The sequence below is a fragment of the Cibotium barometz genome, chromosome 58 (genome assembly GCF_041138505.1).
Source record: "Cibotium barometz isolate CiBa-2024 chromosome 58, ASM4113850v1, whole genome shotgun sequence".
NCBI lineage: Eukaryota > Viridiplantae > Streptophyta > Polypodiopsida > Cyatheales > Cibotiaceae > Cibotium > Cibotium barometz.
In genome coordinates, this window is record NC_141103.1 from 16,779,252 (window position 1) to 16,805,722 (window position 26,471).

Sequence of the window (26,471 nt, forward strand, 5' to 3'; positions counted from 1 at the left end):
CATGAGCCTTTTGGATTTGAGGAACCATGGTTGCCTTTTTGGTCATTGTTCATAACGTTGCATTTGGAGACTTGTCACACAACGATCAATGGAATTTCATGAAGGAGTCTGCCTTGCATATTTTATAGGTTAAGGCTATGTGGATTGTGATGTTTTTACTAGTAGGGCAATGGTCATTTTGTTTAGGCACTCCTTGTAAGCCCGGTCAAAAGCCCACATTTGTAGTGTGTTCCTCCATAGGGGACAATTTTTCGGTCTGGTACTACATGAGAGTTGCATCACTTTCCACTGAGGGTTTGTGAGGTCATTCACTAACACAATTGCTTTGGAAGCATTGAAGTGGTTGCTTTCGTGTCGTGTTGTTCTAGTGTCTAGCTCTTTGCTAAACTATAACCTCAAACATAAGACATAGCTATAACCTATGGGCTCTCCCTATTCAAGGTACCCATATTGGGCTTGTTGCTCATATTACTCGCTTAGTTGATAGTGTCATAGAATATTGCTAGAATGGCATAGTTCTTGGCTACGGGGGTTGAAAAGGAAAAATTGGAGGTGGTAAAGGGCATGTTATGGTTGATACTACATGCCTTTTTTAGTATGGGGTAGCACAACAATAGGTGTTTTCTATGGTGCATTTGGGTGTGCTAGAGCAATGCTAAAGGTCGCCTAGGTGGAGGAAGCATAGGACACTATTCATAGGAGGATTTCTTTGACTGAAGCATCATGAAGTGTTATGGTTCCCATAGCACTAGCAATGCACACAATATGTAGGGTCTTGCACTAAGGACATTCTGTGCTTGTATGATTATGGTGGCATGATGTACACCAAACCAAGATGTCCTTGTTGCTGGCCTGTCTTGGGTTTGCGACCTAGTTGGTTCAGCAAGTTGTATGCCAACTACTCGTCTATGCTCGTGTCAATGACTAGGGCATTTTCTTACTTGGGTTGCACCCCTTTTGAAGTGGATGCTTTTGATGATGTTTCAACATGTTCTTGGTTGGGATGGATGCCTTCCACATCCTTGTCTCTTGTAGGCCTCTCGACAACATTCATCAAATAGGTAATGTCGAGACTTATAAATATGGTCATGGAGTTTGTTGCTCCTAATATTGAACAAGAACACCATTCCCGTTGAATTTGGCCAGTAGCCTTGAGATGTGGACTTGCTTTGTTTGCCCTTGATCACGGGCAGGTGCTATTTGCATGGCCCTTCCCCTTCCCATTTCCCTTGCCATCCTTAACATGTATTCGATATATTCTTGTGGCAGTGGGACGTAAGGTTGAGATTGTGTTACCACTCATGCCCTTTCATGGGGTTAGAGGGTGCATAGGATCTGTTGACAAGTGTTCCTCACCTAGGCAAAAAGGATTAAACGAGGTCATGTGAACCATAGTGTTTACACCTACAAAGGGAGGTAAACTAGAAGGATGAATATAAATTTTAGATATTAAAAGGAGGACTAAAATTTGGGAAAAAATTCAATTATGTACTTTTTAGAGACCTCTCATATTTTACATTGCAAATTTGAACTAAAATTTTACCTTCAAAGTGAAAATTCAAGGCCACACGTCGACAATGCCATTATTATGTCTAGCATCTTGCTAAGTTATTGCTATTATATACAATTTTTACAAAAACTTATTAACACAATTTCAACCGTGTTGTGTTCGCACATTGAGCAGGTAAGCATGGCGGGGGAAACTGCGAAGAGCTCAGAGGAAGCGGGCTCACTGTGGATCGACTACCTTCTCCTGCCGTCCAAGCTGGAGCAGCACCTGGCCTCTCTCGCTGCAGGCATCGCCACCAAGCCCTCGCACCTCGACCTCATCCTCATGTTCCTGGACCAAGCTCTCCTCTGCCATAAGAGCGCTCCTTCAAGCAAAGAACTGGTGAGTCCATCCTCTTTTTTTGATCTTCAAGTCATCCTTCAAACCTTCAAAGAACTTCAGTTCAATCAGAAGCTCTCCAGACTGCAGAAGCGTGCCCCTGTGGACTCAGCTAGGTCATTCCTTAGTTTCACACAGATTACAAGGATCACATGGAAGTATCTGAGCTATATAGCATGTTAGGTGCATCAGCTGGAAAAAATATCATTCTTCTTATGGCCAGACGCCTTGAACATCAAGGATTAGGGAATTCTGACAGGTCCTTTCCCGGCCATCACTGTCCCGTGGGAGGGAGGCCAGGTAACAAATATGTTTTGACATGTCAGAGCTGCTGGAATATGTTCTGAGGTGGGCATTCCACCTTTTGACAACAGCAATGCAGGAGGAAATTATGAGGAGCTGACATGTGCATATCTGCTGCATCGGAAGAAGAAGAGGCCGAATGTATGCCTGATATCAAATTCGGGTAAACCATGGCGGTGCGTGAGAAGGGTTCGGTACAAGATGAATAAGTTGGGAGATGGAGTCCATAATATTATGCATAAAGCATTTGTGTGTGTGCTGACATGCATGAATGACTTGCCTTGACTACTTGGACAATGCCTAGTACTTCTGCCGGGCTCCGGGGATGCCTGGAAACCCTGTGGATGCGTGTGTGCACACCTGTTTGGGACTAAGGTAGTGGTCTTATGTGTTTTGCAAGTGGTAAGTGACCCCAAACTCAATTTATAGCTTATATTTTATTATACTAAGGTTTATGAGTGCACGTGTTCACACACACTTAAATTTGGGCGGACAAATTATAAAGTGTTCACACACTTATGTTCGGGTGGACAATTTTTAAGGTGTTCACATCAAAAGGGACCAATTTTTTAACAAAGCTTGGCCAATACTCGGCAGCCCTCAAGCCAAAAAAAGCTCCACGAGTTGCTATTCTGGGGGAGGAGGGCCAAAATTAGCTAGGTGCCTCCTTTTCCAGCTGTTTTTGGCTGTAGAACATGCAAGGCTTGGCCAGTTGTGAAGAAGACATGCAAGGGAACTAGAGAGAGAGCTGGTCAACCATGAGCATGGCTGTTTTATAGCTGGGGGACTGCCTCCATAGTTGGGACAACAAAAAGTGATTCTTCTCTCTCTCTCTCTCTCTCTCTTGACGTAGGCGACCATGCTTGGCCTCTCTACAGGGCTGGTCGACTGCTGTACAGCAGGTCTTTTGGCTCGTTATTGATGCTCTGAAGGCTCGGGATCCAAGGCAAACCAGAGAGCACTCATTTCATCTCTTTGGGCGACTTTTACAACATGTTTGTGGTCTGAAAACAGGGCTGTGCAGTCCAATTCAGCAAGGTTCTTCGCGACAAAATTGAAGGTAAACAGTCTTTGAACTTGCATGAGGCTTGTGGCTCCAAGGGTGGAGCCTTCGGGTGGCCAGAGCCAAGGTTTTCATGGCTGGTTATTTGGGACAGTATCACTGCTAGAGGGTGTGATCACGTACTAGAGTGTGGCTGTGCCCGAGAGACTCTTGGAAGCTTGAGATTGAGTACTCAGGCTACTATTTGATTTGTTTTCATCTTATTCTGGATGTATTTGGTGCCAGTTTGAAGAGTGTTTACTCTCTGGCACCCGTTCTCTTGTACTGGATTACTTTGTTGGTAATAAAGATACCTTGGGGGGCGGGGCGGCGGGGGGGCAACTTCAGCCCCTAGTGCTGTGTCTTCGTGCAGATTTTTATATTGTTGTTTTAGTGGTATCAAAGTATGATGATGATGATGCTGTCAGATGCTATGTATGATGCCATGATGTTATATATGGGATAAGGTTTTCTATATACACGCTTCCGTATTTGTGACACGGTCTTTAACTGACTCAATGATTTCAGAAAATGCTTCCATCGCTTTGTTAGCCTCAAGAGATGGAGACACCATTCTTGTCAAAAGAGAAGAGAAACAGTGACCAAAGGCTGCCTCATACGGAGTCCGTCCGACACTGGATGAATGAGTATCGTTCAAGATGGCTTGGACCAATGGAAGATAATGTTCCCATTTGGATTGCTGGTCATTACAATATGACTTGAGAACATCAAAGGCCAACTGGTTATAGATTTCTGTCTGGCCGTCTATCTGTGGATGGAATGCACTAGACAACTGTAACTTGGTTCCAAAGTTCTCGAATAATGCCTTCCAAAAATGCAAGGTGAACTTGGAATCCCTGTCTGATGTAATGGTGCTACGCAAACCACAAATGGGGTACCAATGCTTGAGAAAAAGGCGGGCTACGTCCTCTACTGTGGCCGTATGCTTGCATGGGATAAGCATGTAAAAATTACTAAAGCGATCCACAATGGTAAAACACTGAGTGTTACGGGATCCAGTGGATGCTGGTAGAGGTCCTACAAAGTCCATAGACATGTCGATGAAAGGTCCGTCGTTGGGGATGGGCAAAGGTTAAAGTAACCTAGCCTTCTTTGTAACTTTTTGACAAATCTTACAGGCTTGCACATGTGAATATACATCACGCCTCATTTTTGGCCAATAAAAGGACCGTTCCAATTTCTCGAGGGTACTGTTGATACCTCTATGTTCTCCAACTAAGGAGAAGAGCTGCTCGCTTTTCCTGAATGACACAGAGGCGGTTCTTGTAGAACAACCAACCGTTCTGCACTAAATAATGTCCAGGCTCAGAGGTGAGGGCTAAATTGTATTGAGTGCCAAACTCAGGGGAGTCGACATGCTGGTCTTTCATTCTATCTTAGTCTTTTCGAGTGATTTCGAGAATGGTAGACTCATGCATTGCTTGGATGCTGGCCTTTCGACTAAGAGTGTATGCGATTGGGTTATGCCTACCAGGGATGTACTCGATCATTCCTCCAAATTGTTGGAAGATCTAACGCCATCTGGCTTGCCGATCACTCCGCTGGGCACTTGGCATGGTTTGAAGCCACTTAAGTGCTTGGTGGTCTGTTTTGATTGTGAAAATCTGTCCATAAAGGAAAGGCTTTCAATGTTTGGGCGCAGTGATCACACCCAAAAGCTCTGTCATAAACCGAATAATTCTTTTCGATGACATCCAACTTTCTACTGTAGTAGGCCACAGGTCTATTGTCCTGCTGGAGATCTGCACCTATGGCTACATTGCTGGCATCGGTAATGACCTCAAAAAGTTCATTTGAAGATGCTAACTTCAAAACAAGCGCTTCTAAGGCTGCTTTTTGGAGTGCATAGAATGCATCAAGTGCCTTGCCTGTGATTGACTTTTTGTCTACGAGTCTTCACCTCCTTGAGCAAGTCGGGAACAGGTGCTGCAAGGCTGGAAAACTAGTGAACACGAGTGCTGTAGGCTTGGCAAAGACCTATGAAAGAACGGATCTCTTGGGCGGTCTGAGGGATGTCCCAATCCAAGATCTCTTGAACCTTTGAGGGTCAATCGAATCCCATAGGAACCGATGATATAGCCCAAGTATTTAACCTCTGTAACGCAGAAGATAGACTTTTTGGCGTTTATGTAGAGCCCATCATCTCGCAAAAGTTGCAAGACTTTCTCCACGTCTTTCTCATGCTGCTCCGCAGTGGCTGAGAAGACAAGTACGTCATTAATGTTACAACGTAACGTGATTGGTGTGCGTTGGATCTTCAAATCAAAGTTCCGAGCTGATGGTAGCTTGGACAAGCACAAGGCGAGGTTGGTTGCCAAGGGTTATGCTCAGCGCCTTGGTATCGACTTTGATGAGACCTTTGCTCTGATGGCCTGGATGACTCCCATTCGCACCGTTCTTGCACTTGCAGGACATCATAGATGGCCCGTTTTCCAGATGGACGTCAAGTCGGCTTTCCTGAATGGAGAGCTTACATAGGAGGTTTATATTGATCAGCCGCCAGGATTTGTTGTTTCGGGCAAACAGGATCATGTGTACCGGCGGAAGAAGGCTTTATATGGTCTAAAGCAGGCTCCGTGGGCTTGGTACTAGCAGATTGATGAGTTCTTTTAGAAGCTCGGCCTACACGGTTCTCACGCAGATTCGAACCTTTATATCCTCCTTGAGAGGGGGTTGATTGTTATCATTGTGGTCTATGTTGATGACCTCATCTTTATAGGGTTCTTGTTCTGTGCGGATCTGTTGTGTTATGGATGCTTTGGAGACAGAGTTTGAGATGACGGATCTTGGCCTCTTGCATTATTTTCTTGGCTTTGAGATTTGGCAGACCTCAAAGAGCATTTTCTTCTCTCAGCAGAAGTACACTCGGGAGATTCTCGACAGATTTCAGATGACTGGGTGCAAACTAGTATCTTCTCCTATGGATATTGGTGCGAAGCTTTCTTCACTTGATGCTTCTCCAAGGACTGATCAGGGACTGTATTGGGTTCTCGTCGGTTGTTTGGTATGGTTGACCTACTCCCGATTGGACATATGCTTCGCAGTCAGTTTATTGAGTTCCTTCTCATCCAAACCCCGTCAGCAGCATTGGCGGTGTGCTCTCAAAGTTCTTCGGTACTTGTGTGGCACTCTGGATTTTGGCATCTTTTATGGCCAAGGACGCACTCTTGTTGGATGGTCTGACTCAGACTGGGCTGGAGATCCAGATACACGGTGTTCGACCACTGGTTGTGTTTTTTCACTTGGGTTTGGAGCCATTTCTTGGAGCAGTAAAAAGCAGCCTACTGTGGCGCTTTCCTCTACCGAGGCGGAGTACCATGCAGTTTAATATGCTGCATGTGAGGTGATATGGTTGCGGACATTATTGGAGGAGCTTGGCTGTCCTACCGGATCTACTCTTCTTTGGTGTGACAATCAGAGTTGCATCGCCATCGCTAAGAACCTTGTGTTTCATGCTCGTACGAAACACATTGAGATTTAGTATCACTATGTTCGTTAACGGGTTCTTTGCGTTTGGAGTATTGTCCTTCCACGGAGAATGGTGCAGATTTGTTTACCAAGCCGGTTTCTCAGGCTTCCTTGGCTCCTCATCTTCGGATTCTCGGAGTTTGTTCAACATCTGGTGCTGAGAGGGGGTGTTAGCACATTCATCCCCAGATTCTGCTCTTTTATGGTGCCCATTTGGTCCCTTTTGCATGGCCCTTGCTTGTGGGCTGGCCAGCCCTTTTTCTAGTATTGTTCTGAGATTTTTCCCTGCCTTTCTGGCATTTTCCAGCCGGCCATGTCCAGTAGCTCCAGTTGGCCTGTTTTGCAGCTCCAATCGGCCAGCCTTCCCCTACTATAAATAGTGGGTGTTGGTCTCTCTTTTCTCATTTAGTCTTGTATATATTTTGCTCCCTCACTTACGAGACTTCTAGTGTCTCTTGCTTGGGACTGTTTTGCTTCAGTATATTCAGCATAGTTTTCTCCATCTCTCTCTCTCTCTCTCTTGCACTCTCTGTTCAGCACATTCTAGTGCCACTCTGCTTCCGCTCTGTGCACTCTTTCAATTAAGAAATATGAAAACACACTTATCAATGAAGACTGCGAAAATCCTGGACATCATTTTATTGAAGGTTGTGGGTGCATTGGTAAGCCCAAAAGGCATGACTACGAACTCGTAGTGACCCTGCTCTGTCTGGAAAGCTATTTTTGGAATGTCAGCTTCAAAAATGCGGACCTGATGGTGACCACTCTTGAGGTCGATCTTAGTGAAAACTTTTGCACTGTCTAAACGCTCCAAAATGTACTCAATCCTTGGCATAGGAAACTTATTCGTAATGGTGAGTTTGTTTAATGCCATGTAGTCTACACAAAGACATGCAGTTGTCTTTCTTTTGGGCAAATAGGATGGGTGCAGCAAATGGTGAGGAAGAAGGCCGAACGAATCCGGCTCGGAGGAGCTCAGATAACTGCTTTTCTAGCTTGCTCTCTAAAGTCTTGGAAAGACGATAGGGGAACCTGCTAGGAGGTTTTGATCCAGGGACCAAATTGATATGATGGTCCTCAGAACGGGATGGGGGAAGACTTGGTGGGAGATCGTCTCGAAGCATAATGTCCTGATGTCTAGATAGGAGGTCTGCTAACTGTGGGATTGGGGATGAAGATAAGATAGTTGCTACCGATGAGGTAGAGGCTGTCTGAGCACAAACATAAAGTAATGCTCCTTCCGCTTCCTTGCGGATAGCTCATCGGGCCTAGAGATGAGAAATCAATGGGATGCCAAGAATGCTTCTATCCCCACGAATCATGACGGGCTGAGGAAAACCTTTACAGAGGGTAAAAGTGTCTTGTCCCCAATTGGGAATAGGCTCGTACTAACGAAACCACTGGATTCCTAAGATCATGTTGCACCCTAGAAGAGGCGAGACAATGAAATCTCGTTGGAATGAGGCCTTTTGAACTACAAAGGCAAATTACTGTGCCTTCTGAGATATGTGGGTGCGGAGACCAGGTGTGAACCCGTCCACATCCAAATGATATGGCACTAATATACAGCTCATTTTGTTAGCCAACTAGGGAGAGATGGCGTCCTCAGAATTGCCCATGTCAAATAGGACTACAAACTGTCGGCCCTTGGTAGAGCCATAAGCTCGGATGAGCAGCATCGCTTTCACCCTCTTGCTTAGCATCAAATACCATGGATGGCATAGGATGCATAGAAGGCAAAAGCTGAACTGCGTTTGTGGTAGTAGGTGGGGCTGGAGGAAGAGGAGATGCTGTGGTAACTGTGGAAGAAGGGGCTTTGGAGGCTTGCTCCGCTTACCATTTATGGCAATCCTTCTTACCATGCCTGATGGTACGACAGAAAAAACATCTGTTTTTTGACTGGTATTTCCTTTGCTCCTCTGGAGGAAGATAACCTCAAGTGATGCCTGCTTTAGCCTTTTCCTCATGGGTTTTCTTAGGCTTGGATTCCTTATCCTTCTTACCCTTTGAACTAGAGCTATTATTGCCGTCCTTCTTAGCATCTTTAGAAGATGCATTACCTTTCCGTGGTTGCGCAATAGATTGCTGTTGCTGGGGTTTGGCACTAGACTGCGATGACTGCTTAGGCTTGCCTCCATTCATCTTCATTTCTTCATTTTGAGCCAGAGTCAAAGCCTGGTTATATGTACTAGGTTCAAAGTTACGAACTATGTTAGGATCTAATCCACGAATGAATTGATCCATCTTGGCCTGCTCAGATAACCCTAACTGTTGTGCTAAAGTTATAACCTTGCCGGAAAATTGAAGCACGGGTGACCCGTTCTATTTGAGTCCAGAGAACTCATCTGCCAGGTTGGTCAAATATTGGGGAGGGAGAAATCTGGTCTTTAGGTCATGCTAAAAGCTGTGACACCTGTGGTCTGGTCTGTATGAAGACTAGACCAATGCTGCCACCAAGTGACTGCCTCACTCGTAAGGTGGGGAGCCGCTACGTGGACTCTATCCTGAGGGTCTGTGATCTAGCTAAAGGAAAATGAGCATTAAATTGATGAATAAATTGATTAACTGTTAAATGATCACACTTACCATCATACTTACTAAAGTTTGGTTGAGTTCGGATGACGGTAGTCGATGTTGCGGGATGCTGGCTGGTGGCACTTATGGGTGGGGAAACTGAAGAGAGGTGCTGATACCTTAGATGTATGGCCTCCTTTTCCCTTTGGTGTTCGAGTAACATGCGGTCTTGATCGAGCTCTCGTTGGTGTCCTCGAGCGGCGAGTTGAGCCTAACGCTGGTCCTCGTCGATCTTGCGTCGGGCTTCCTCATAGTCCCGTCTATCTGCTTTTTCTTTGCGGCGTCTGGCTTCATCCTCTCGTCTTTGTTGTTCCATCTGAAAGAATAGGGTGACGAAGTCCGGGATAATTGGAGGAGTGGGTTTTGCTGCTATTGCCTCCAAGATTTGGAGACGCTCCATAAGAAGTTGGTTTTGAGCTCGGAGTAGAGCTATGGTATCTGTAGTAGGTGGAAGAGCAAGGTCTCCTTCGGGGGAGACGCCTTCTTGCTAATGTGTACTCTCCTCTGTAGACATGTTGCTGAAGTTGATCGTCACGTCGGAGTGAAGTCTGACCATCCATGGATGCCCTCACGCTGGTGTGTGTGGACAAGCTGAATCTGATACCGATGTAACATGCAGCGAAAGTATTTGTAATTGAGGATCCTGTCACACAAGTCTCACACCGCCTTCTTTTATCTTGAGTTTCGCAAGTTTAGCAATCCACTTTTATCACTTCAAACTCTTAAGAGATTTAGTGAGAGAGAGAGAACTGTACACCAGATTGGGTCCCGAATTACCCACTGAAGGGCCCCCTCCTATTGCTAGGAGTATTTGCTTTTATTACTTAAAGATGGCAATTGTAAGGGCGGTAACTGCTTTAGCAGCCCATCATGGATGGAGTATGCATCAGTTTGACATAAAGACTCCATTTCTGAATGGTGAACTTCAAGAAGAAGTTCTATGAAGAAGACTCCCTTGAGGTCGTATATGGTCGTCCGGTTGTCAATCCGATAACTCAAGTTCTTGAGACTTTCACAGGACATTGGGGTGCTGATCAAGTGGACTAGGATATGGATCAGATGTTGCGGGAAGAGATACAAAAGGCTCAGACAAGGCATGTCCGGGAAGTTGATAAGCATTGCTGGGATAGCAACATTAAGGAAAGATACCGGGTTTATCTGAAGATTCAGAAGGCTCAAGCAGTTCCGGGAGGGTTCTTCCAAACTGGTACGAAGAAGAAGGGCGGCAGCACAGAAGAGATCGGCCAGCCCTCGGCAGCTGTTGGACAGTGTGGGGCAGGTTTCACAGCAATCAGGTAGGCTGACCAGCCCAACCCTTCACCTATCAAAGGGTGTTTGAGGTTCTATTTCATCATCTCAGATTTCTGAAGCTCAACCACAATTTGGGGGCGCTGAAATCAGATCTGTAGCCAGGGTTATTGTACTTTCATTCATTGTACATAATACAATCAGATTAGGGTTTCTAGTGTGTGCTTGTGTTTGTGGATTTATGTTGTAGTTCTCTCTTTTTTTATATACTTTCACAGCGCTGTCTGGCCTGCCAAATGGGACCTAAAGTGCTTGGACGATTGCCCACATTGCTGATTTGCACTGCTGTTGGTCTTAATGCTGATTTGCTGTCCTGTAGGTGAATCATAAGGTGTGCATCAATGTAGGTACTCAAGATCTCAATGCAAAGAATTGTTTACACAGTAATGAAACACACATTTGCGACACTAGTGTTGGGTCTCAATGGGTCCTTTCTCCTCTCTTCCTGCACCTCCCTCTTTGGAGTACTTTCTTACTGATATGAGAGAACAAAAGTACAAACAGGAGACTGAAATCATGCTAGTTACCTCTATGTGTTCTTTGTGCAAAGTAGACGGTGAAGAGAGCAGGAAAACTACGCATTGTTGACCTCTGTTACACATACAATATGAATCTTGCCTTCATTGTAGCATCGCAACATTCATAGGCTAGTTTTAATTCAAAGTCCATGAGAGAGATTCATGAAGATTTATAAGATATTCAATGTTTGATCTGCAGGAGGTTGCTATTGCAGTCAGCAATGCAGCAGGAAAGCCTGCTGTACTTTGTGAACAGGCAGCAAAAGTAGGGGTGGCTTTACAGCTAACTCTTGCAGACGTAGAGTCTATTCCTTCTCAACAACATCAGTTTTTGCTTTTGAAGACATTGATAAAGTACGATAAGGCCAACTCCCTGCTTCATCAGTGTGACCTTCATCGATGGTTTATCCATAATGTACTCAAACCTCAACCAGCTAGAATCACACGATCAAGTACAAGATCTTCTGCTGCTTTACAGAGGGCTTCATTTTTAGGTGACGATTTGCACCTTATCTCAGCTGGTGAAACAGGTGATATAGTAGCAGGTGCTGAAAATGATTCAATCACATTTATAGAGAATGTCCTTGGCTGCTCGCAGGCTGTGGAGGACCATATAGACCAAGGTAATCAGCCTATGGTTCAAGTATCTGAAAGAAATAGATCTGGTGTCGGTGATGATATTCCTGGTATGGAACCTCTCGGCTCTTCAATCTTAAGCGAAATTTATGAGTGTCAATTACTAATGGATATAGGTGAGGTGCATTTTATGAGAGGAAGGATTTGGAAAGCTCATGAACTGTTTACTAGATGTGGGAAAAAATTAGAAAATGCTGCAATGTGTAATGATGCCCCCTCTGCTCAATTAGAAGTGAAGACTCTGAACTCTTGCAATTCTATCCCAATATCCAGGAATCGGCTGGCGGGATTTATCATTGCATGCAGAATGGCTTTAGGGATGCATCTACTCACTGCCCAAAGCAAGAGGAAAGCGGAACTTCTTAAAGAAATTGGTATGAAGCAACCTCCTTTACTGTTCTTGGACTCTCCCTCTTTAGCCGATCATGCTATCATTGCTTGCGAGCAGTCAAGGTGGCTCTTAAGGAGCAAAGCATTCTCACTGGTGCTGCCTGTCAATGTTTACGGATCAGTTGTCAATCATGCACCGGGTAACTTAGTTGTGAACTTGCGGAATCCATGCATTTCTGAGGATATTGGGGTCAGTTCTAGGCTCTTGCAATCAGATGGAGTTTTCTCATGTTCAGAGGGCTTTGAAGATCTTGTGGCCACGGCAGATTGTATCTTTTCCCTTGTAATGGAGTGTGCTGCTGTAGCCAATGACACAGACACGCATTGTAAGGAGGATCGAGCCAAAGATACATTAGAGAGAGAGTTTTTAGCGAGGTCAAACACTGAAGATCTCAATCAAGGTCAACAACTTGTTTCGTCTAAGGAGATTGCTCAGAAATGTTTAGTTGATGTCTTTGTTAATGATCTTTTTAGAGGGCATTTGACATGGGGCTATCGCTTCTCTCTGGAAAGAGATCTTTCAATTCCACCTTTAACTAGGTCTCATGTGATAGGATGCAACACACTTCGCAGCATTCTTGTTGGAGATCCATTGGAGTCATTTCTAAGAATCAGTGAGCACTTAGACAGTAGCATAGAGGTAGTTAGCTCCTTGTTGAAAATGATAGTGACAAGTCTGAGAGGAGAGGTTGCAAAGATAATTGTGAATAATGTCAATGAAAGCAAGCCTGAATGGTTAACTTCATCGCACTCGACCAAAAAAAGGAGGTTCAGTGAAGCAGATACTATCAATAGAGAAGTATTGGTTTCACGTTTTCATCAGTTTGTCAAATATGTTTGCTGTGTGATTGACAAGTTCTGGTGTTGGGAGCTAGCTCGAGACCTGTGTTTACTAACTCATGAGCAAATCAGAAAGCTGAGAGGAAGTGCGCTGGACAAGATTGTGGGGGACCAACACACGACTGCTGAGCAGTGCACATTCTCAAGAACCTCAGACCTGTTTGGGGAGAAGGATGCAGTAGCATTCTTCAAGCTGATGCAAGCAGAGAGACTTTGTGACTATGAAGCTCTCTTGAAAGAAGAAACAAAACCTTTTTTTTCACAAGAAGTGGCTCCAGCATGTTTTGACAGCATGCAGGTTGACCCGAAGCAGGAGTGTCTCTCTGAAGCAAAAGTTTCAAGCAAATGCACTGCCTCTGTTCTGAGGCAAAAGGCCTTTGACGCCGTCAGGCATGGGAGTCAATATGAACTTGCCAAGTATTTATACAATCAGGCATCACTATTTGATTCAGAGAACAGTGACTGTGATCTCATGCTGTGGTTGCTCTCCAAGGTTACTAAAGAAATAGGTAAAGAACTTGAGATGAACAGTATGAAATACTTACAAAACAAGCAATTGGAGTCATTTCCTGCTTTAGAAGTGGTGGCATTTGCTTTACAAAAGCTCATCGACATGGAGCTATGGGATAATCTACAGGAAGTTTGCATGTGGTTAGCTTCATTTGCTAATAATTGCTTACTTGATTCGACTGACAATCATGAGAAATTGAAGAAAAGAGCCAAAAAACTTGCCTTGTTCGGTAAAATGGCAATGGCTGTAGGAAAGCTATTTACATTCTGTTCATCCAAAGCAAGTTTAGCATCTAGTGACCTTGGCTCCATAATGTGTCGGCTTTTTGAGGACTTTCTGTGTCAGCTTTTCGATGTTGGTGGGATGTCGTCCAAAGATATCTCAATGCCACAGGCACAAAAGACCATGCACTCATCGTCAAGCACTAGTATAAGCACACTTCCTCTTATCTTAAATATTTCAAATTCCAATGTATTGATGTGCCTTGCAACCTTGACAGCAGGCTGGTTGCAAAGATGTCATACAGCAAGACTGACAGATTGTCCTCTGGATGTTGAAAGATATGGAGTTTTGGCCAGTATTATGGCTGGTGTGCCTATATCTTCATCCATGGGACCTTCCACAACATCAATTCACAAAAATCTTACTCTTCGTATATCACCGGATGTAGTGAGAGACTTCTTTCGCATGCTTCTAGAAAGAATTGCTGATCTTCCCAATGGTATAGAATTGGACATGGAGAGAGGTCATTGTTGGCTGCAAGGGCTTGCTGATCTTGCTTTTGAGGATGGTGATCACATCAAAGCTCTCCAATACTATTTACAGGTGACAAAATCTCCTTACTATTCATGTCTTAGTCTTTCCAATGGAGTGGTAATAAGTGGTCAATGCTCATGTGATTAATCAAACAATTCAGATTGTGTAGATCAATGCCTCAGCAGCTCTGCAAATCATACAAGCGTGCATTGTGGGTGTTAAAGTAACCTCAAGAACACTTGCCTTCGTGATAGCTGGCAAAGGTAGAGGGTATTGTTTTTTAAGGGATGCTTTTGTCAGAATGTGCAGCGGAAGACTAACGCACGTAGGAGACGCATCACCCTCGAGCTCCACGAACACCCCCAACGAGCACTGCAGCATCCCTCCACCGGGCTCCCATCTCCCGGTGAGCTGCCTCCCAAAACACCGGCCGGAGGAGATGACTATGACAAGGTGCCACCACACCCTATATATGGCGCTTCAACTTCCCATGCTTCCACTTATGGGATAATCCAAGGCACCTTCTAGCCATAGATCACATGCTCGAAATCGCCAACCTTCCAACACCCTCCCTCGATTCGAGCTCCGCAAGCCACCGAGGCGTGAGGGGGCCGCCCAAGACCACACACGCCCAGGCTTTGATACCATGTCAGAATGCGTAGCGGAAGACCAACGCACGTAGGAGACGCATCACCATCGAGCTCCACAAACACCCCCAACAGGCACTGCAGCATCCCTCCACCGGGCTCCCATCTCCCGGTGAGCTGCCTCCCAAAACACCGGCCGGAGGAGATGACTATGACAAGGTGCCACCACACCCTATATATGGCGCTTCAACTTCCCATGCTTCCACTTATGGGATAATCCAAGGCACCTTCTAGCCATAGATCACACGCTCGAAATCGCCAACCTTCCAACAGCTTTTCATATTCATCTGACCTGATGTACTGTAGTTAATAATTGGCCATTTTACAGTTGCTTTATCAGTCTGTAAGCTGCTTATCCCCTTGAAGAGGGATTATATCCCCTTCAAGACCCTCATTTATCTCTTTCTCTACGAGTTACAATGATCCTTCCTTTTCCCTATTGATTCTTGATAGGAACCACTTGGTGTAGGCTAGGACATCCCTAGTAAGGCTTTACATCCTTTCTAGCACCACCAAGTACTCCTCTATGATCTGGACAACACAGAATGTGTATCCCAAGCACTATCCTTGGTGCCGGATTTGTTTTTAAAATTTTAATTGCTTGTAAAGGTGTAGACAATTATTGTCAATAGCTGAAGGCATCTCCCTAGGCATGAGTTTGTCTGATGAGCAATCATCGATCATAGAAAGAACTGGCTAATCTTGCAACCATGCCATCCTTTGAAGAGTTTTTAGCTGTTCTGTGTCCCCTTTTATGTCTCAAACTGTGCTTTTTTTTTTTCAATTGAAAAGACAACTGCCCTCCTAGCAATATTACTCCCTATTGATATCATCTCTGAGCTGGTGCCTTTTGGCTCTGGTCCCTTTAGCCTTAATTTTGCTGCATGCATACTGTGCACTCAGTGTGGCAGAGGTAGGAGGGAGTTTTCTCGGTGATATCAAAGCATAAGACACCTCTTTGTCATTTTTCTTAATGATATCATAACGTGTGGCTTAAGACACTGTCAACGGTTTGCCTGGTCCAACCCCACCCAAGATCTCCCAAACTTAGGCTAAATCCATGATTAGTCATAAGTAGATGTAGCAGGCAAAAGCTCTCCACCCAACTGAAGGCCTACATTGGTAGGCCACCCTTGAGCCTAGGGGCTCCTCACAAATCCATGCCAGTCAACCCTGGTGTCCCATACCACCAGGGCATGCTTGCTAAGGCCTTCGGCTTACTATCTGCATCATGGTACGGACTAGCAAGTTTAGTTCTTACTTATGGCTGGGTATTGACCATAATACAACAATAACCAATCCTCACTCAACCCCCCACTTATATAGCAGATCCTCTAGCTATAAATAGCCATACTTATGGGGTCATGAATATATGAGCCTTAACCTCTAGAATCAACATGCATCTCTAATCCCATGGTCCCCTAACCCCCAGATTAGGTCAACTAGGCCAAGGTTAGCATCAACTATATAACATACTTCCTCTCCTCAAACATTTACATCCTTGTAAATGAATGCGAGGAATTCATGTTTCAAACTAGCTATTGATTCTCAAGTAGCTTTCAACCCTATCATGAATGTGAGGAATTTCTCCTCAACCCTATCTTTCAACTTAATGTTATATTCAAGGATCAACTTATTCCTAAGTTTCCTCTCCTTGGAAGTCAACAATGAGCTCCGGCTCATTTGGAACAAAGGACGTCCTCAATATCAAGAAGTTCGTGAGATGACACAATGTTATCCTTGTCGCCCATTTTCTCCTCGAGTTTGCTCACATGAAAAACTGGATGAATTCGGACATCTGGAGGCAATTCTAGTTTATAAGGAACCTCACAAATCTTTGTCAAAATCGTGTAAGGTCCTACCATGTATTGCTTACATGAAATATATACAATGTTGAATAGAGATACTAAAATGGAAGCACTACTCTTGAGTTCTCAATGACTCTAGGATGAAAGCCTAAACTCCTATTTTTAGTGTCTAATGTTGGTGAGTTGGCTACCAACCCTAATTATAATGTCCAACTAGGTGTGTTCACACAATAACCCATTGGTCTGCACTAAGCTACTCATTGGGCACTTGGACAATATTACAAAGATTTGGCACAATAGCCCTTACAAACACATAAATCCGACCATGTACTCAACCCCTGAGGTGGCCACTAGGTAGAAGCATGTCCATGTCACACTCCGAAGAGTGTGCACATGACATCCCCTTTTGCTTAACTTGGAGCATGGGTGCAACTGATGCTCCACCGCTCCACCTTGGTATGGATCTTCTGGTGAACTTGCGCTCTACTCCATACGTGGAATAGCATGGTTACTGGACCTGCCTTCTCTAATGATGTCTCCGTCACTGCCTCTTCGGGAACTACGGGCATTGGAACTAGCCTTCCTACCTCTGGATGCTCAACTACCATGGTAGCCACCATTGCAAAATCGCTCATCTCATCCTCCTCGATGGATTTGAAGAGAAAAATCTGATGTTCTCTTACTTACTCCTTTTTGTCCTTGGAAACGGAAATGGACTTTGGGATGGGTTGTTCTCCATTTGTTCGGATTACCTTCAAGCTTGGTAGTGTTTGCTCCTTGGGCTCATCCTCTAGAATCTGCTCCTTACTTGGGGACGATACCACTTCCTCTCTTGAAAGCTTTTTAGCATCCTCGGACACTCCCGCCTCTTGAGCTCCATTTGTGGATGGACTTACCGCTATATCTACTACCTTTCTTGCTTGGATCTCTTGTCAGCAAGCTGCCAACTGGCTCTCCAACTACTAGATAATCTCCTCATTCCCCTCTATCTTATATGTTGCCATTAGGCTCTTGTAGAGATTGAGGTTGATGGACCATCCTTTCTCCCAAGAAACCAAGGAGCTCTCTGCTGCCCTGTCTGCCTTGTAGCACCCCCTTGGAGGCGCCCTTTTGCTGTGTTTTGCTGCTGTATATGGCCATGTACTATGTGTTGTCTTGGAGCCTTCCTAGGCTGCGTTTTTTTCTGAATCTGGCTGCCCTTATGCTCTCCGAGTGGCCTTTGAGTGCCCACCGCTAGACCCCCCCTTGATGCGCCTTCTTCCACTTCTGTTTGGCTACGTTTGAAGCACAAACATGCTGTCTTGCTTGCTTGCTCTGTCCGCTCTTTACTTGGTGTGTTTGGTCCTCCTCCTTGCCCTTTGGTTGAGCGCCCCTTGCACACACAAGAGCTATCTGTTAGAGAATTTGCAAAACGTAGTGAAAAAAACGCAAACGTGAGTGAAAATGTAGATGATGATGTGGTTCTTGGTGATGGATCTCCACGTCCTTATGAGAGAAACAAATTGCAAGCTTTTTGCCGTTAAAATCTGACACTTTGATACCAATGTAACATGGGTGCTTGCGGAAGCATGTTTATGAATTGATTGATTGCAATTAGTGCCAATCAGAGACTTAAACCCATGTACAAATTGCTTCTTCTTCATGCTCAATACACAGTAGAGAGAGATGACCTAATCTACCATGTATTACTTTATATGAAATATATACAATGCTGAACAGAGATACTCAATGATAGTAGTGCCCTTGAGTTCTCAATGACTCAATGATGATCAATGAATGAATATGGCTTAAGCCTAGACTACTATTTATAGTGTATAACATGTTGGTGAGTTGGCTACCAACTCTACCAACCCTAATAATAATGTCCAACTAGGTGTGTTCACACAAAAACTAAATAACTTTATCCACATCTAACTTCTTGCTCACAATCTAGGATAGATTGTTAGACATGATTATCGATAGTAGTAACTTACCAAACAATGCTTGCAAAAACTTCTGCACTTACAACAAACCTGTGATGTCCAACATAGTCACCCCCTGTAGTATTGTAAACCTGTTATATTCTAATTGTATATGAACGAGTCACATAAACATACGTCTGCCAATAACCTCTAAATCTGAGATTCTCTTTACAAAATGTCCTGTAATCAAATTTGTGCCACAACTATGCACTGAACCATAAATTGGACATATATAGTCAAAATCGACACTTTCCTGTGCTGATGCCACCTAGAGCTCGTGGAAAGATGCTCGCATGGCTATCTTCTTTGAAGAATTCCTATTTGTGGAGGAGCTTCACGAGTCTTGTGCCTTACCTCACCTGAGCTATTTCTGAGACCTTCTCCTTGTTGTTGCCTTGCCTTTTCTATAAGAGATGCAAAGCTTGTCCAAGAAGAGGCAAGTGGTTGTGGGCTTGAAAGAAGTCCACGATGAGCATTTTGGAAGGGGCAATGCTCAAGACTTGCTCATGGAAGATGTGGCAACATTGACATGGAAGCAATAGAAGGTTTTGACAATGTTTCTATACCTATGGGTTTGAAAGAGAAGCTGCTGAGATAGCACCTTTAAAGATTGTGCATGCAAGGATGGGAAGCATGCAAGTAAGGAGCTCATTTGCGGAGCTCATGGTTACCATTTTTATGGTTGGTTAACCTCATGAAGAGGATTAGTTAAAGCAACAAAGCAAGCAAGAGCAGCCATTCAATCTGCAAATGCAGTAATGAAGTGTCCAATGTTTACAACAAATAGAGAGAGGCGGAAACTGCCAATAGCATCAAACGTTACCTAGAGAAGAGCCGGCAGCAGCAACATCTGGCAAAGAGAGAGCGAGCAATGCATAGCGATCTCATTAAAACATAAGCTACAAAGGCCACAAATGAAGAGCATTTGGCTTTGATTGTTGTAGCTCTCTCGACGAAGGAAATGGCGCCTCTTCATGCAACACACAAGACAAAGAACCATGGGATCCTCTCATCCCATAAATCAACAACCCTTCTTTACATTGAGCATTCTCTCTTGTTCAAACCAAAAACTTTGAGGCAAAATTGCAAAACCAACCTTATCTTGAGACACCATAGTCTCCTTGGTAGCTTCCTTGTTGATGGTGTAGACTCCAAAGGTTTTCATATTGTTGAAATCTTCAAATTCAGCTTTGTAGGCAGCTTCATGATCTCTCCAAATCACCAGCAGCATAATCTCTCTCCAAATGCAATACTAATGATAATGAGTGTGCTTAATTTTTTCATAACAAAAGATGCAAAATCATACAATATGCTTAATCAAATGAACTCTCATAAAAAAACTACTATACATAGATATCTACCATAATCAAGAGCCCATCCTAGCTCTGATACCATGTTAAAAAGTTAAAAATCCTAATATGGGATTGATCATGGTGTTGTACAACATAGATTAAGCATAAACTATGGTGGGTTAAACCACACCAAGAACTGGCAAGGCTGGTTGCTTGTGAAGAATTTTGAAGCAAGGCTAGTTGCCTGTGAAGGCTTTGGACAGAGGCATGGTTGACTATCATGTCTATGTGAGTATGTGTATCATGTGACTCACTATCGCAGGTATGTGAGTTCTTGAGGGATTTATGGCTGGTGGCTATCAAAATCTTGACTTGTTTTGTGTACCTGCTATTTTTTATGTATTCGGAAAATCTGTTGTGTGTGGGTTGAGGACTCTCTTGGGCACCCACATCAATACCCCTTTTGGTAATAAAGATACGAGAAGAAGGGAAGAGGGGGGGGGGGTCGGCCCAACTTTGACCCCTAATTAAAATATGAATATATACAAAGAGAGCTCTACTATAAACTGAGATATTGCAACATAAACCCAGTACCAAATACCCATATATTCATGTGCAGGCACTTCCGGCACAATTCAGAAGCACGTGTAACAGGGATGCGTGTTTCTCCGAACACTTTCATAGTAAACTTGATTAAGCTATGGAGGTGGGGATAGGCGTTGGCACAGCTAGCTTCTTGGGACAAGTTTTACCGGTGTGTCCCATTGTATGGCACCAAAAACAACATTCTTTGCACTGATGTTGGATTCTTTCAGCTTGTGATAAGTGACTCCTTGGCTTGCTTCCTTGGCTTTTTAGTTGGAGCAATCTTGGGCGCGCTTTGAGCCAGAGGCTCTGAAAGCCTCCGTTGGGGTAGACCTCGAACTTGACGCTTTATTGTTAGCATTTTGTGGCGTAGGTGCAGTGGACTGGGATTGTACGATCTTGAGTTTCCCATGGTTGTACACATGAAAGGTAAAATTATAAAGTTGGGATCAAGTTGAGAGAAATAAAGAAGAAACATGGGATGGATCATAATTTAAAGGAGATTGTGAGAAATTTGGGGAAAATCAAAACTTGAAAGAAAATCTTGAGAGGAGATTAGGAAATGGGAAACGAAAACGGCGACTTGGAGAGAAACCGCATTTCCACATTTTTGGCTAGGAAATGGCTGTTCCCTGTTACTATAGTGCCTACAAGTGACGGCAAGGAGGGAGTTGTTTTCTCTAGTTTGTCCATTTTACCAGTCATGTTTCTAGAAGCTGGAGTCATATGCTATAGTGACCGGATCTCAATCGGCATCATTCCAATACTCAAAGTAAGAAAAAAAAGAACATATATAGGGAGTGGATGATCCAGGAGCAAAGGTACATCATGCTCCCTAGTGCTCTTAAGTTAATGAGGGGATGTCACCTGCACACCTCAATTGGTAAGGATTAGGGCTACGAATGAGTCCTTAGAGGCGCGCATTAGCGCCCAAGCTAAGCGCCCGAAGGCTGGACACCTTTTTAGCACAGTATGAACACGTTTAATCAATTTTATGGCATTACTCAAAGAGCTGGCTGACTGGAGCATTAATGAGCCTATAAAAAGGGGGACTAATAATCATAATTCAGCATTCAGCAATTGGACTAGCAGTTGTCAGTTCTTGATTGGCAGTTGGCAGCCTCAGGACAGCAGTTTGCAGAACAGGATGAGCTGGTTTAGTCATCAGCATGCAGTAGAAATTAATGCACAATACCCATGAATCCGGATCTACTCCATATCTGAACTACCATTGTAAATATTCATATTCATTCATTCAATTAATGCATATACAGAAGATTAGGTTAAAACTCAAGTCTCTGCCACCTCTCTCTCTCTCTCTGAATTTTCGGTTTTGTGCATCTAATTATCATTAATCAAGCACGCTTCTGCTTAGCATGTAACATCAAGCTTGAGAAAATATGAGGTAAACATTGCATACTTGTGTGGTTTTGAGCCATTTCAAGATTAAATTTGATTTGGTGGTTTCAATCATCTTTATGCTACCTTACATTTAAATACACATATTGTTAGAGAACTCAATCTGATTGCCAACTTTGGTCAAATAGAATGACTGTTTCTGAAGTAAAATGTGTTGCTAACATGAACTGTTGAAGATACCTTTTTTGTTCCTTGACATTTGCAAGATGGGAAAATGGTTGGGTTGGTTGCAGGCGGGTGCAATAAGAAGTGGATGCTATTGTGACTACACATTATCAATGCCACGCGACATTTTTACCCCTTGGATAGTAAGTTTTGTTCTTGAAGTCTGACCACTATGCTTTCCTAAATCAGAATGGGGAATTGTATTTTGATTATGGACTCAGGCTTCATGCTAGTATCATTCTTGGATATTCTTTTGTAAGCAATTTCAGCCTAAAAATCTCAAGACTATTCCAAGTGAAGAGCTTTTACTCACAACTAAGTGTAGACCTGGCTCAAACCATAGAAAGTAGTTCTTTTCATGGCACTTGTGGCCTCCAGTGTGCAACTCCCTGGCCCTTCTGCAGTCAGCCATTAGGAAGATTCTCTGATGAACTGGCGAGCTCTACAACAGATTTGAACAAACCTACACGATTTGAAGGCGATTTCTTTCCTTGCAGTTGGTTCTGCTTGGATCTTCGGCTTTAGAGTCCATGTTTCCTGCGTGGCTGCAAACAGTACATGCCACATGATGCAGAGAGGTTGGATGTACATTCCACAATATGCAAACAGTATATACACATGCGAACAGCTGGTAGAGGAGAAAAATCCGCTCTGGTTGAAACACATTAGGTGTGCTGGCCCTGCTAAGGTTCCCTGTGCTAGAAAAAGAAGTTGAAAGAGATTGTACTTTTCAATTCCAGGTGCCCTGCACGATTACCTTTGTGGTGCCCCTGGTGAAGGACCATCTGCAGGTGGTCATTGTAGATGGGTGAAGTCCACCACCCTCCCAAGATAAATATCTGATTTTGCTAGGATTGAGGCCATTTTACTTATTGTGACATGAAGGGCATCAAGCTTCCAGATAAGTGTAGGCTCTTTGTGGAGGACCACGCCCGTGGCCATGACTCCTGTTCCCGAAAGCCACACTTGCACGTAAGTTTGGGTCTTTATTGGAGAAAGTAAAAGCTTTTCATCAGGTTTGAATATAGATGGCATAAAATAGAGAAAAAAAAGCATACAAGATTGGGAGCTAACAAGCAGTCACTCAGTTGATCTGGACTCAAGCTCAAGGCAAGAGCCCTTGCATAGCTTACAGAATGCATCTTAGGTGGTTCATTCGTTTTTTTGGATTATACCTGCTGTGTGTGAAAACAGATGACTGCAGAATTTAATGACTATAATTAGACTAAATAATTTGTTGTTGTGGTCGTGGATCGATCAGGTGTCGAGGATGATTAGTGCATGCAAAGCTATGGGAGCTGGGTTACAAGGTGCTGTACTCTGTCAATGCCTCCCTGATCCAGACTGTGATTTGGCTTTCCAAATTTTACAGCAGAGCATGGTAATAATGGACCAAGACATGGAGTTATATGCCGAATGTCTATGGGAGGTATGACATCATATGTTCCAACATTTTTCAGCATTGGGTGGCATACTTGTTTGTTTACAAAATGAGCAGTTTCAGCATTCCACAACAGGTGCCCATCTTGGAGCTTCTTATACACATGCATTCCAAGGCAGGAGATGAGGCACGTGTGAGCTTATTGATTTCAGTGCTCCAGCAACCTGCATTGAATGTGCATAATCCTTCTAGTGTCCGAAAATGCCACATCCAGGCAATGGAGCAGCGTTTTCTACAGCGATTTCATGATGAGATCATGTGATGTCATCAAATTTTTTTTGGGTGGAGGAATGAGGGAGGGGACAGGGTGAGGGGCACACTCACCAAGAAAAGAGACCTGTATTGTACATAATGGCTCAAAACAAGGATTCACAGGGCCAAGCCATGCCACTCATGTTCTTATGTGATGGTGTACAATTATACAACTTCAGCATGACACAGTCTGAAGGTATTCCTACGCAGAACATCACAGTTTTAAGAAAGAAACAATGACTGCACTTGAGTGAACTGAATTTGTGAGAGCCATAGCCTAAGCACAACAAAGCTTGTGTCTATGAAGTGCATTAAGTCTGACATATTTTTAGGTTACAATCTCCCAGTAAGTGTGTAAACCGGGAGACTGAAGCTGGACCTGTTACTGCTGAAACAATGAAATCTACTCTAAACATGCATTAAAATTAAGTCATGTACAATTCAATGTAAAAATAAGTTGTTTAATTTCAAGGTCAAGAAACTCACTTCAGAAAAATACCACTCTGACCATCTTGAATGGCTTAAAAATTTGCATCTAACAGTAAAATCCAGTAAGCTTTGACTTGTATTTTTGGCTTGCCTGTGGCTTTGACATAGTCTCATTTGATTTTACTTGTATTTTTGGCTTGCCTGTGTTAAAGATAGGACTAAGAAGTCTTGTAATATTTGCTCTAAGAATAGCTCAATTAAATATTCGAAAGAAGGAATAAATAAATGATTTAAAAATGCCTTATGCAACTTCCACACAATCCACCGATTTTATTTATTTTTTTCATTTTAAAAATGATTAATGTTCACATCTCATCAAGTAATGATTTTAGTGTCATGGATATCTCTCTCTCTCTCTCATATACCATGCACATCCGTTTTTTAGCTTTACCACTCTGAGTGCCATGTTGTGCGGGATATCTTAGGATGATATGTGAGCCTTATGCTCTTTGTACATGAGCATCTCAGCTTTAGCATTTTAGCCTTTTCATTTTAGTACCCATGATGATGTATTCCATGGACATGATGTAATCCTTTTTGTGGCATAGGTCATTTTTTCCTTTTGTAGACGTCGATATAACTCTCTACCTCTCTCTCTCTCTCTCTCTCTCTCTCTCTCTCTCTCCCCCCCTGGATGGCTCCCTTCCCCTACCAGGGGAGGTTGTATGATGATGATGGTCCCACTTTGCATCATATGGCTCAGATTTGACATTCCCAGCACATAGGTCTAGTCTTTTGTTTTTCTTTTGTACCATGATGAGAGTACATTGACACTATTGTATCACTTTTGGTCTCATAGAGGTAGTGGGTCTTTTGAAGGCATTTAGTATAACTCTCTCTCTCTCTCTCTCTCTCTCTCTCTCTCTCATATACCACGCACACACGTACATACAATTTTATGAGTAATGGTATTAATATATAATTTAAGTCTTAATGTACAATACTTTATTTTAAAGGGGGTCTTCTTGTTAAGTGTCTGATGATGAAATGAATATTAATAAATGAAAAAAGCTCTTGTTGGCTTGTCTTCGTAAAAGAAGTGATCATTTAAGCTTTACTTAAAGAATAGCTTAGAAACAACGATGTGCAATTAGCAAGTGGAGTTTAACGGTGTATAATCATAGATTTTGTAATACACAAGTATTGTTTTGTTCTAGCGAATGATTCAAAGCTTTGTATGTAGATTTCATTATTGGAAAATAAAATTGTGTACACTTTCTTGTAAACACACAATCAATATGTTTGTAATAAGAATGTGTACATCGAAGCATTATGATTTTTGAATTTTAGAATCAAAATTATTATTATAAACACATTAATACATATGTATACATATATTAATAAATGTATAGATACTATAACCACCACTTCATGTGGGTGGAGAGTTTGACAAACTTCCTCCAAAAATTCTTAGATCCACGTGTCCTTGGAAGTTTACTTTCATCCTTGTATACATTGAGCCTTACATATGTGTATTTGAGAACTTGATATTTGATTGTAAATACACCAAAACGTGTATATATTAATAAATATATGGATATTGTAACTATAATTTCATGTGAGTGAAAAGTTGATACCCTTCCTTTTTGAAAATTCAAATATCCAAGGAATCTACCCTTCCTTGGAAGATTGCTTCTCTTATAATATAAAGATGCTATAACCACACTTCATGTGGATGGAGAATTGGCACACTTCCTCTCCAAAAGTTCTAAGATACCAAGAAACATGCTCTTCTTTGGAAGATTATTATAAACATAGTCTTGCATTTGTGAGTCCAATGAATTGAATTTAGTGGTGTGCAATCTAAAATGTTGTAATTTGCAAGCGTGTAATATGCAAATTCCATTAATGAAACAAAAGTGTATAGACACTTTTTTGTGAACACACAATTGATATGTGTGCACATTTCTTGGCCCTTATTTGTGGCTCCTATGTTGCACACAACAAGCTTTTAAGCTGCAACTAAATGTGACGGACTATCTTGGAGTTGCATCCATTCAAAGCAATTCGATGCTTCCTCACCATGCATGTTATCATCCAATTAGTGCATTCCATGAGAATGTGTCTCGAATTGGAAGCTTGTCAAACACTTTGTGTGCTCTTCCAAGCAAACCATAGCTAGCATACATGTCCACCAAGGTGCTGCCATCCCAACCA

General features: G+C 43.1%; 1 protein-coding gene across 1 annotated transcript; it reads left to right on the plus strand.

Moving 5' to 3' along the window:
- The first annotated feature begins 1,655 nt into the window (after positions 1-1,655).
- Positions 1,656-24,321, plus strand: LOC147605969 (uncharacterized). The gene is made up of 5 exons (XM_086792344.1): positions 1,656-1,891; positions 11,322-14,324; positions 22,201-22,275; positions 23,394-23,561; positions 23,650-24,321. Exons 1-5 carry the CDS (start codon positions 1,691-1,693, stop codon positions 23,833-23,835), a joined length of 3,633 nt encoding a protein of 1,210 aa, XP_086648470.1. The 5' UTR covers positions 1,656-1,690; the 3' UTR covers positions 23,836-24,321.
- Positions 24,322-26,471: the final 2,150 nt, after the last annotated feature.